Source organism: Coptis chinensis, chromosome 4, assembly GCF_015680905.1.
Source record: "Coptis chinensis isolate HL-2020 chromosome 4, ASM1568090v1, whole genome shotgun sequence".
Classification (NCBI taxonomy): domain Eukaryota; kingdom Viridiplantae; phylum Streptophyta; class Magnoliopsida; order Ranunculales; family Ranunculaceae; genus Coptis; species Coptis chinensis.
The window spans coordinates 51447781-51460345 of record NC_141459.1 but is presented as its reverse complement, the minus strand read 5'-3'; the positions used below and the strand labels follow the sequence as shown (position 1 = coordinate 51460345).

The window sequence follows — 12565 nt, the reverse complement described above, 5'->3', positions numbered from 1 at the left end:
CTAGGAATCTCCTTGGTTACTCCTCCAGTCTCCTACCTAGGCCTACCTCTCACGGCAGCCAGATTGGGTATTAAGGAATGCCTCCCACTCATTGAGAAAATAACGGGGAGAATTTCAAATTGGAAAAATGCATCTCTTAGCCGAGCAGGAAGGGTGCAGCTTGTTTAGTCGGTCCTATCCTCCTTCCAAACGTATTGGGCGAAAACCTTTGTTTTGCCGCGAACTTTGGACGACAAGGTGGCAAAGCTATGTAACAGGTTTATATGGGCTGGACCTTCCATGGAGAGAAAGATGCATCATGCGAGTCATGAAACTATGAGAGTGGCTAAAAATCAAGGTGGGCTTAGACTGCTCAATCCTAGAACATGGAATAAAGCGGCGCTTCGTGGGCTTGTTGTCAAGATTGCTTTCGTAAATATGATTGCTTGTGGGTGAAATGGACATGGAGCATCAAATAAAGGGGGACATTTCGGACTATGAAAGAACCCAAGGACTGTTCTCGGGTGTGGAGAGGCATCCTTAGGCAATGTGGAGGCTACCTGGAAGAGTGTGAGATACAAGATTTGCTAATGGTTGGAAAACGAAGCCCGCATGATCCGTGGTGTTCGTCCTTTGATCTTCAACGCCCAAGCTAGAGAACTGCTAGCGACTTCTATTCCTGATGATGCTTATGTTGGATCGATTATTGAAAACGGGAGTTGGTCAAATGTCATTTGTCAATTACCAAGCTGCGAACTGAAAAAGTGTATCATGGAAACGGAGGTAAACAGCTTCTTGACAGAGGATCGAGTCATCTGGACACCAACAAGCACTGGTCGCTTCTCCTTTGCATCGGCGTATCTCTCGCTCAAGAAAATTCGAGGAAAAGTAAAATGGTTCAAGCTTGTTTGGGGTAAGTTATCGGTGCCCAAACACTCTTTTACTGTATGGCAGCTCTTCTCTGGATCCTTGCCCACCCAAAAATCGACTTATGTTTAAGAAAGTCATAAATGTATCCAAATTGTTGTCTATATATCGGTCACGCTGAATGTTCTTCGATTTTTTTTTACTCGTCGCATTAAACGCAAGTTTGGGCGAGGATAAAGCTAGCTATGGGCTTGTCTGGGCATGTACAGAGGTCACATGAAGAGTGGTACTTCTTAATGAGACTATGCAGAGCGAACTCAATGCAAAATGAAATTCTGCGGGCATTCACTTGTGCAATAGTCCATGCGATATGGAATGAGCGGAACTGGCGTCTAAAGAAAGGCAGGAAAAGACTACCGAGTATCTTAAGTATGCAAATTTTGAATGATATGAAAGTATATCTTGGAAAAACACTGTAGTCTATTAAGGAGAGTCATGCGATGTGGGTGTTGCTGCAAAGACTAGGTATAGAAGGAAACTACAAGCCAGTTGAGGAACAGTGGGTACACTAGTCAAAGCCGAATGATCAGGTACCGGTGCTGAATACTGATGGTTCGCTGAAACTCGGCAAGGCAGGGTATGGTGGGCTAATGAGAAACTCAGATGGCAGGGTCCTCTTTGGGTTTACTGGATCGTCAAAATCTCCCTCAGTGCTTCGTCAGGAACTGCTAGGAGTCATGAAAGGCATACAAAGAGCTGCCCAGCTGGGCGTAAAGAGACTGCATATACAATATGACTCCATGAGGGTTGTACGTATTCTGAACTTGAAGGAGGAGCCACCTTGGACGGAGAGGAATAGCATAGCAGAGATAAAGCGCATTATTGTTGAGTTTGAATTGGTGGACTTTGAACATGTTTACAGAGAAGGGAACCAGGCTGCAGATTATTTATCTAAGCTTAGTGATTCTATAGATGATAGTGTTTTGTATTTTATTCCCCCTTTAGACCAAAGACTGCATGTTTTGGTCAAAGAGGATGAAAAGGGTAAGTTGTACTTGAGATCATGATCAAATAAAGGTTGGGGAAACCTTAACCCCTAGCTTTTTCCAAAAAAAAAAGATAGTAAAACATACGTATATGGTGGATACCTAGTTGAAGCTTATCTCTCTCTCTCATACCTCCTTGCCCTATCTGCTTGTGCCTCATGAGGATGCATTTCTACTTGCTCAGGTGGTGGTTCATACACTTCATCTATATTTTCTATATTAATAGGTTCTATCCCATCATGAGCAATAGGATTATCATCATGAGCTTCAAACCCATGGTTTTCTGCACTCTCAACGCCTTCTGCACGTTCCACAGTAAGAACTTATGGTTCTGAATCAACAAGATCATTAGTGAAAGCTTCTAGCTTCTCACCATCCTCAAAGTCTGCTACAGTTTGGTCTTCCAAGAACACAACATCTCAATTTTGGATTACCTTCTTATTAATCGGATCATAAAGTTTGTAGCCAAACTTCTCATCCCCATAACCCAGAAAAATGCACTGCTTAGCTTTGTCATCAAACTTGTATCTCTCATCCTTTGGAATATGAACAAATACCTTGCACCCAAATACCCTTAAGTATCCATAATCAACATCTCTACCTGACCATACTTTCTTTGGATAATCACTATTCAGAGGCTTCGAAGGCGATAGGTTGATCACATGTACGGCTGTGCACATTACTTCTACCCAGTAACTTCTCGGTAACTTAGAGTGAGACAGCATGCATCTCATCCTCTCTACAATGGTCCGGTTCATCCTCTCGGCTATACCATTGTGTTGCGCAGTCTTGGGAATGGTCTGCTCATGACAAATCTCATGACTCTTGCAATACTCTTCAAACGACCTAATGTACCCCCATTATCTGAGCGAATATACTTCAAAGGCTTCCTTGTCTCTCTTTCCACCATGCTATGGAAATTATTGAACACGCCAAGTACTTCATCCTTGGTCTTCAGACTATATGCTCATATCTTTCTTAACGCATCATCAATGAAAGTCAAGAAGTACAAAGCTCCCCCATGGGACTTTAGTTTCATAGGACCACATAAATCTGTGTGCACTAGCTCAAGGACATTGTCCTTTTTGTGAGACGAGAATCTTTAGAAAGACACCCTGTGTTGCTTTCCTACCAAACAGTGAGTACATCTATTTAAATGCGTACCTTTAATGTTTGGCAGGCCTTTTGCTTGGCAATAACCTCCATGCTTTTTTCTCCCATATGACATAGTCTCTTATGTCATAGTTTGGAGGAAGTTTCTTCTTGTGCCGCATTCAACTCTGCTTTACACAAACTAGCATGTGTCTTGTAAAGCGAGCAAGTTTTCTTCCCTTTGGCTACTACAATGGAACCTCTGCTCAGTTTCCATACTCCGTTACCAAACGAGTTTTGAAAGCCATCATCATCTAACTTTCCATCGGAAATTAGGCTTAGCCAAATGTCAGGGGCATATCTTACATCCTTGAGTGTTAAGGTGTAGCCGACATTGGTTTCTACATGAACATCCCTAATGCCTACAATCTTTGAGACTTCATTGTTGTCCATCTTCATCTCACCAAAATCACCTGATTTGTAGGTAGTGAAGAAACTTTTATAGGGTATGATGTGGTAGGAAGCACCTGTATCTACCACCCACTTTGTACCCTGGCATGAAGTGCTAAAAAGCATAACTCATCACAGTCTGACAGAATTCTTACTTCACCTTCTGAAGCGATGTCTGTGGTGTCTCTACCGGTGGTGCTTTCTTTAAACTCTAACTTGTCTTCATGTATGGTACTAGTCTTCTAATCGCTATTTAATTCTATGCATTCATACTTGAAATGGCCATGGATACCATAATGATTACACGACAAGTCTTTCTTAGGAGGTCTAATCGCGCTCCTAGATTTTCTTTTGTCATCACCTCTAGAATGAGATGGTTTTCTGCTTTTGCCTCTCTCTTGCTTTTCTGTAACAAGGATCTCTGAGTGACAGGAGCTATTCTGTGCGTCCTTTCTTGTCTTCTCGAAAGGTCTTCTAATATCTTCCACAGGCTGAAAGCGGTGGTTTCTTGGGATACAAGGCGGATTACATTGTTGTCAATCTGTTATCTAATGCACCCAATCGCTTTTTCATCAAACGACTTCCACTCAGTCATGGCAATTGCGTCTGGTTTTACTCCTTCATTCTCAATGGGTTATGCCAAGTCATTACAATAGAGCAAGTTTTCCATCCTAGCTTTCCAAATAATGTTGTTACCTCTATTTAGACTAGTCATACGAGTGTTTATAGAATGGTCCATCTCTACATTCTATTTCAACTCAAACCTCCTCTCAGGAATTTTATTAAACACCTTCTGGGCAAGGTTTGGTATCTTCTGTGATTAATCTAACCATGGCTCTGATACCACTTGTTGGGGACAACAATACCAATCGATCCTCTACTAAGATAGCTTGTACTTGGACAATCTTCTACTCCAGACAAAAATCTAACCTTTTAACTACAACCAACAACCACAATCCTAATCTATGGATATAACTATCACAAACAGGCAATAGAAATATAGAGCAAGTAAAACATACCACAACACAAGATGTAACGTGGTTCAGCTAATGAAGCATACGACCACAAGAGCTAATCCTTTTATAAGTATGGGAAGGAAGATTACAATCACTAGATCACTCCTCTCTCCTTACAAATTTTTCTCTTTGCTAGGGTTCTCTCTCTCTCAATCTTGATTTCTCTCAAAATTGGGTTTCTATGTCATGACTTAGGTTTCCCAAAACCTAACTTCTATTTTTATATAAAAAAAAATAGATTCGCGATAACTGCATAATAGAAGTCTGTGATTTTAGGCATGAGCGCGGGCGCGCTCTTAGATAGGCAAATCTGAGCGCGCATGCTCCCTCTTCAAATTTTCTCAAAAGTCCAGTAGAGATGTTTCGGAAAAAAGGCTAAAAAAAACTATCTTCTTTTTCTCTCCAAGGGAGCCTTGGCTAAGACCATTTCCAAGCGTGCGCTCGCTCAAACCTCTTCACACAAACAATACCGGATTCTCTCATTCTTCCTAATGTGAGGGATAACTCCAATAAAATCTTCTTAATTTAGTTCAAAGAAGATGTTGATGGATCTACTCTGGATGTTCTGCCAGGAATAGAATGCTTGTTCACGATCACAAGTACTCACTCACGTATATACACTTTTAAATCTTCTCCATAAAATGAAGGGATAAGGAAATTTTACAAGAACAAAGTTTTAATGACATTATTTTTAATTGTGTGAAGTAGTTTGTGTGGTTTTAAAGATAGATCGCTGAAGAACTAACTTCGATCAAAGATCAATGATGATGATCAATGATCGATTAACTATTTGGAATGAAGATTGGAAAGGTGTTTTAGAAGATTTGGAAACTAGTTTATTGATTTCTCATGAATCAGTTACAAGAACACTCTCTGGCTCTCACTTTCTCTCTTCTGTTACAAACTTTTTGTGGGAATCAGATTATGAAAATATTCTTCTGTTCCAGTCTTTATATAGTCCTTTCCAATTGTGCTGACCCAATCAACTCCTGCCAGGTGTCCATTCTTTTTCTTCCTTCTTTTCCTTCTCTTATTTCCCACTCAATACCTGTAAGAAATCACCTTATACAGAGATATCGGCATAGGCAGATGTCTCAATGTTAGAAACTAAAATAAACTTTGAAATATCACCTGACGATATTTGCCCATGACATCGCCCTCTCTCGAAACTTTCAATTTTCTAAACCGAAAATTGATTGTTTTGAAAATTGAAAGGTAGTCTCAATTGATATTTAAATCAAAATTAAAAAGAAATTTAACATTTTTGATACTACCCCACTCAAAAGCAGTATCAATTGATACTTAGAATAAAATTAAAAATAAATTCATATTTTTTATACTACCTCCCTCAAAAGCAGTGTCAATTGATACTTACATCAAATTTTAACAAGAAATTTAACATTTTTTAAACTACCCCACTCAAAAAGAATATCAATTGATACTTAAAACAACATACCTTGACAATACTGCCAAGAAATGGGGTTTTCATTGACCCGGTATCGAGGTGTGGACCTACAGATCACCAGGATTTTTCTTTGATCTGGTATCGAGGTAAGGACCCACATATCACCAGGATTTTTTCTTTGACCTGGTATCAAGGTGCGGACCTATAGATCACCAAGATTTTTCTTTTACCTGGTATCTAGGTGCGAACTTACAGATCACCAGGATTTTTTCTTTTACCTGGTATCGAGGTACAGACCTACAGATCACTAGGATTTTTTCTTTTACCTGGTATCGAGGTGCGGACCTACAGATCACCAGGATTTTTTCTTTAACCTAGTATCAAGGTAAGGACCTACAGATCACCAGGATTTTATCTTTGACCTGGTATCGAGGTAAGGACCTACATATCACCAGGATTTTTTCTTTCACCTGGTCTCGAGGTGCGGACCTACAGATCACCAGGATTTTATCTTTGACCTAGTATCGAGGTAAGGACCTACAGATCACCAGGATTTTTTCTTTGACCTGGTATCAAGGTAAGGACCTACAGATCACCAGGATTTTTTCTTTAACCTGTTATCAATATATGATTCTATGGATACCAGGATTTATAATATTTATATCACTATTGCAATTTGAAGTTTCAATATCTTTATTGAATGCATAATCTTGAGCACCAATCAAGATACTCAAAATGAACTTTATTGATAAAATGACTTTAAATTGCTTACATTTTGTGGTTTTGTTAACATTTCACCTTCTACGTCTTTCAAGTAATAAGCACCATTAATCCCTACCTTATGAATGATATAAGGCCCTTCCCAGCTTGCTGCTAGTTTGCCTACCCCTTTTTCTTTAGTTTCTTGAGTGACCATTTTCAGCACCAAATCACCCTCTTGAAAATGCCTCTCTCTTACTTTCTTATTGAAAGTTTTCTTGAGCTGCCGATGGTAAGCATCGAACCTTAATCTTGCTTGATCTCTTATATCCTCCATATTGAGGACTTCTGCTGCCATTACTTCATCATTTTGGCCATTTGTTAAGACTTTGGTTCTGGATGTCGAGACCACCATTTCTGAAAGAGTCACTCCCTCCATGCCATAAGCTAATGTGAAAGGAGATTCACCAGTAACGGTTCGAGGTGTAGTTCTATAAGCCCATAGAATGCTATTTAGCTCATCTACCCAGAGGCCCTTCTTGTCTTCTAGCTTTTTCTTTATGTTATACATAATGGTCTTATTCGTTGCCTCTGCTTGCCCATTACCTTGGGAATAATATGGTGTCGACGTAAAGTGTTTTGCTTTGTATGACTACAAGAAAGCTTTTACTTTTCCTCAAACAAACTGTGGCCCGTTATCTAATATGATAGCATGAGGCAAACCATATCTGCATATTACCCTTTCAAATAGAAAGTTTATCACATCCTTCTCTTTTATGTGTTGTAGTGTTATAGCTTCTACCCACTTGGTGAAGTAATCTGTAACCGCCAGCATAAACTGCCTTTTACCTCTTCTAGGTACTAAATGACCCACAATATCCATGCCCCATAGCGCAAAAAGCCATGGATTCAAAACGCAATGTAACTCCTCAACTGGGATATGCAGCCTTTCCATGTATTTGGCATTGAATACACTTTTTGGCATATCAAAGACAATCTCTTCTCATTTGAGGCCAAAAATATCCTTGCCTCGTTATTTTATTTTCCAATGACCTTCTTGCTGAGTGATTTCCACGTTCTCCTTCGTGAAGCTCTGTAATGATTAGATGTGCATCTTCTGATGATATACATTTCAAATGTGGACCTCCCATATTTTTTCAATATATCTCATCTTCGAGCAACACATATCTTTGGGCTCTGGATTTAATCCTTCTAGCCTCGTTTTTATCCTCTAGCAATTTATCATTAGATAAATATGAAATATATGCTTCTATCCATGATGCCCCCAGTGTGTCAATCTCCATGACCTCCAACTCATCGATATCGATGTTTGGCATTTGCTGAACACCGATGTGCAAAATGCGTCCCTCAATGTTTTCCAACATCGATGCTACATATGCTAGGGTGTCAGTATGCCTGTTTTCATTTCTATTGAGGTGCTGAAGCCTTATTTTACTAAAGTCTTTCAACTTTGCTTTTATAAAACTCAAATAATCCACCCTGTTTTCACATCTTGCTGAATATCCACCATTTATTTGACTAACCACCAACATCGAATCATTGAAAATTAATAATTCTTTGACTTTGAGAGATTTGGCCATCTCGAGACCAGCAATTAAAGCTTTGTACTCCGCCTCGTTGTTAGATGGATGGAATCTTAATGTCACTGCTGTTTCAAGCCTTTGATTTTAAGGTGTGACCAACACTATCCCGATACCACACTCCTTACTTCCAGATGATCCATCCACAAATAACCTCCAACCATTTGTTCCCATGGATCATCTGTATCAATAATATCTTCAGGCTCTTACAATACTGAGAATTCTTCCTCTTCCATGCACCAATTAGTATCCTCACATGGAAAATCAGCCAAGAAATCAGCCAATACCTGACTTTTTTCATACACTCGGTTTCGATACTCGACACCAAATTCATTTATTAATACCGACCATTTCGACATTCTTCCTGATTTCGAAGTTTTTGCCAGCATTTGCTATAAAGGAAGATTCATCATAACAATCACAGAGTGTGATTGAAAATATGGCTTCAATCTTTGAGAAGAAAATAAAAGTTTCAAAGCATATTTCTCCAACATCGAATATCGTGTCTTTGCCTCAAGGATTGTCTTGCCTTGAAAATAAATTGACCTCTCGACACCATTCTCAACTTTTACCAACACTAAACTTGTGGCAAATTCATATACAACCAAATAGAGGAGCAAACTTTCCCCCTCATCTGGTTTTGTTAGTGTTGGCATCTCTTGCAGGTACTTTTTTAACTTAGAAAATGCCTCTTCGCATTCTTCATTCCAACAAAATGTAACATTCTTTTTAAGCAACTTGAAAAGAAGCTTACAACAATCAGAAGTTCTGGAAATGAATCTGTTAAGGGTCACTATTCTTCCAGTCAACCTTTGTATCTACTTTCTTGTCGTTGGTGATAGCATTTGCTGAATCACTCGTATCTGATCTGGATTAGCATCGATACCTCTCTTGGTAACGATGTAACCCAAAAACTTCCCAGAACTCACGCCGAAAGTACATTTCTCTGGGTTAAGCTTCATATTAGACTCTTTCAATATCCGAACATGGTATCGAGGCCTTTGACATGGTCTTCAGCTCTCATAGATTTTATGACCATATCATCGATGTAGACCTCGACAATTCTCTTAAAAAGTTTTTGAACATCTTCTCTACTAGTCTTTGATAAGTAGCGTCTGCATTCTTCAATCCAAAGGGCATTATAATGAAATGGTATATCCCTCCATTCACCACGAATGTTGTCTTGAGTTGATATATGACTGATATTAGAATCTGAAAATATCCTGAATATCCATCGCAAAAACTGATTAATTTGAAACCAGCTCATCTATCATTAGCATTGGATAATGATCCTAAGGACACTTCTTATTGACATTTGTGAAATCGACACAGATTCAAACTCTCCCATCTTTCTTTGGCACTACTACTATGTTAGCAACCCATTCTGAATGATCCACTTCTTTAATTATGTCATTATCTAGCATTTTTTGTATTTCAGCTTCCACTGCTCCTTCATACATTGGCCTGACCTTTCGATGCTTTTGATGGACAGGAGTTGCATTTTCTTCCATATTCAATTTGTGAGAACAAATATCAGGATCGATACCGGTGAGATCCGACATCGACCATGCAAAGACATCCTTATTTTTCTTCAAAAACCCCATTAAATCATCTCTAACATCTATATGCATTTCAATTCTAATGAAAGTATGATGTTCTTTCTCTCCTGTGCCAATATTCACCTTCTCCACTGTCTCTATTGTTTTCCTTTCCCATATTTCTTCGTTCGAGGCTCGCTCTTGTATGAACTTTACCTGCTCCAGTATCTGCTACATATCAATGTCGGTAGGTAAAGCTCCCTATAACTGCTAACTATAGCTTACTAAGACGCCCCCAGTGTCTTGCCTATTCTCCTTCATCATACCTTTCACTGTTACGAAATTGCATCTTCAGACTCAGATTAGTCCCTTCTTATCTCATGCAACCCATAAGCAGTTGGGAATCTAATTACTTGGTAGAATGTACTTGGAATTAGCCTCATATCATAAATCCACTTCTTACCAAGTATTGCATTATGATCAGAATGATGTTTGATGACCACAAACTTGGTCATTACTGTTTGTGGCCCTGCCCGAATGGGCAATTTGATCTCCCCAGCTGGCTTGGTGGAGCTTCCATTAAATCCATATAAGCTAAATTGTGGAGCATTTAGATGCATTTCATCAAGACCAATACCAGTGAATGCTTTCCATAACAAAATATTCACTGAGCTCCCACAATCTACTAATATCTTCTGTACATCATATCTAGAGATACACAATGTAATTAGCAATGCGTTGTTATGAGGCAACATTACCTTTAACAAATCCTCAGGTACAAACATTATTGCTCCTAGAATACTCCTCAACACCAGATTTTTGCTTACAGGAATAGGCTCGACATTGATGATAATCGTAAAAAGATAGTCTTACTCACAAATAGAGCGATGAAACTCTAAACGAAAGTAAAACTATAGACTGTTGCTTATACTAGACTTATCAAAGATATTTGTTTTCTACTCTCGAATCTATTGACGTAGAGTTGGAATAGAAGATTTGTTCCACTCCTAGTCCTTTAACATTCAAGTTTTCTATAATTGATGGTCTATCCAAGGTCAATGAAAGATTTACGAAGGGAATTTATATTAGGATGTGAATTCAAATAACAAGATACAAATAACGGAATGATAGAATGCTAAGAGTTGAATCTAGATAAAGAATTAGGAGAATTTGATTCCACCTTGATTACCAACTTAATAAACTAGCATATATTTGTTGTAAACCAATTCTTACGTTCTTACAGTAAGAATTGGTCATTCTAATCCCTAATTATACATGGCATTTCTACCAATTCATAACTAGCATGTGAGGTCGTCCACCCATTCTCATGGCGAATCAATGACCTCCTAGAGTGGAATAGATTCTTACAACGATTCTATACTACACAATCAAGTTTTCATCAAGGCTTCATCAAACCCCTCTAATGGAGGTTTAGCCTTGATTCATCAAACTATTTCCAATTGAATTAAAACTAGACATAATATAAAGATTTGAACTTTACTAATTTAACTACTCAAGAATTGAAATCCAAATTAATAACTAGGAAATGAATAACAAACAATAATTGAAAGTAGATCTAAACAAATTTAAATGACAAAATCGAATTTAACAAGAACTACTATTTTATTTATCTAATGAATGAAGAACAATGATTCAAATAATTAATCTAAAACAAGGAATGAAGCTAATTAATTATTCATTGAAATTCAAAAACTAGATCTACAAGCTATTCTAATGGCTACTTTCTATTCTAAGCTATCTAATTATATCTTTCTTAAGAGCTAAGTCTTGTTTTATCTAAAGGAGGATACCAAATTCATAAATTCGTGCATGGGCTGAGGAGACATGTTTTGGGCCAGAAAATCGAGCCCAAAGCCCACTTTTTTCAGTCCACAGAGCTTGTTTCAGCTGGCTTTGACTTCAGCAAATTTTTCGTCCACTTCTTCTCCTCTAATTGGGTCAAGGCTTGGACCATTAGAAAGCTCTTTCCGAGCCAGTCGTTTTGACGTAAAGTAGGCCCAAATACGAGGCCTGAGTCCAAAGATATGGTCTTCGGAAGTTCTGCTGACTTGTGCACTATTTCTGCCCGTGTTGACTTTTCAGCTTTTGACCGGGCTTCATAAAGGCCTTGTCTCCTTGAATCTTGGCCTTTATCACAGAAGTTCTTAGCAACCAACCCTTTCCTCCTTTAAATCGCCAAAGTGGCACATTTCTGCACATAATTGAGTTCCATGCCTGAAATACATAAAAGCACGTAATTAGCATTAACTCTTATTTATTACTCACATAATTAGTCTAAAAATAGTATTATTAAGGGGTTAAAACTACAGTTTTGGGCTCTTATCAATTGACCTCGAGCACTTCCTTAACCGTCGAGATCTTCCTTATCTTGTCTCGAATGATCTTTTTCTGAGGTATCTTGCCTTTATAAATCATATTTATTACCCCCAAGGGTTTTTCTTGTATAGTTGTTGTTTCTATTGATCTTGCATCAGCCCTAAACTCTCATAACTTCCCCTCTTTCATTAGCCTGTCGATTTCCTTTAATAACTCTAGACATGTGTTCGTCTCATGATTTTTGACCTTGTGGAAGTTGCAATAAGGCTTACCCTTTATTTCCCTGAGTGTATATTTTGGCCATACCACAAAAGCTTCTTTCCCCACCCTTCATAATATATCTTCAGGGGTGGTGTAGGGGGTTTTATAAGTATCCCCTGATCCTCCTCTGTGCCTTGTGATTCAGGAGCTCTCTTCTTGATCGAGAAGGGATGAGATGATTTAGAGTTCATGGTTGAACCGCCTGGCGGCTGCCTATGTATCTCCTTGTTTATGCAAAGAATCAAACCCTATTTTGCGTAGTTCCTAAGAGCGA

At 38.6% G+C, this 12565-nt stretch overlaps 3 protein-coding genes across 3 annotated transcripts; 1 reads left to right on the top strand and 2 right to left on the bottom strand.

Moving 5' to 3' along the window:
* Positions 1–1496: 1496 nt before the first annotated feature.
* Positions 1497–1913, top strand: LOC147503900 (uncharacterized). Its single transcript, XM_086605001.1, has one exon. It carries the CDS (start codon positions 1497–1499, stop codon positions 1911–1913), a length of 417 nt encoding a protein of 138 aa, XP_086461127.1.
* Positions 1914–6597: 4684 nt separating this feature from the next.
* LOC147503899 (uncharacterized) lies at positions 6598–7125 on the bottom strand. The gene has a single exon (XM_086605000.1). The coding sequence runs from the start codon at positions 7123–7125 to the stop codon at positions 6598–6600; it is 528 nt and encodes a 175-aa protein (XP_086461126.1).
* A 2364-nt stretch (positions 7126–9489) lies between these two features.
* On the bottom strand, positions 9490–10537 carry LOC147503898 (uncharacterized). Its single transcript, XM_086604999.1, has 3 exons — positions 10521–10537; positions 10107–10401; positions 9490–9921 (listed from the first exon to the last, which is right to left on the bottom strand). Exons 1-3 carry the CDS (start codon positions 10535–10537, stop codon positions 9490–9492), a joined length of 744 nt encoding a protein of 247 aa, XP_086461125.1.
* Positions 10538–12565: the final 2028 nt, after the last annotated feature.

What these genes read in the sequence shown, in the direction of transcription:
- LOC147503898 (XM_086604999.1), bottom strand. An exon ending in TTCCAAGTACATTCTACCAA is followed by an intron (nt 9,922 to 10,106) that starts GTAATTAGATTC and finishes GATATGTAGCAG; the next exon opens with ATACTGGAGCAGGTAAAGTT.
- LOC147503899 (XM_086605000.1), bottom strand. Translation starts at nt 7,125, where the DNA reads ATGTATAACATAAAGAAAAAGCTAGAAGACAAGAAGGGCCTCTGGGTA.
- LOC147503900 (XM_086605001.1), top strand. Translation starts at nt 1,497, where the DNA reads ATGAGAAACTCAGATGGCAGGGTCCTCTTTGGGTTTACTGGATCGTCA.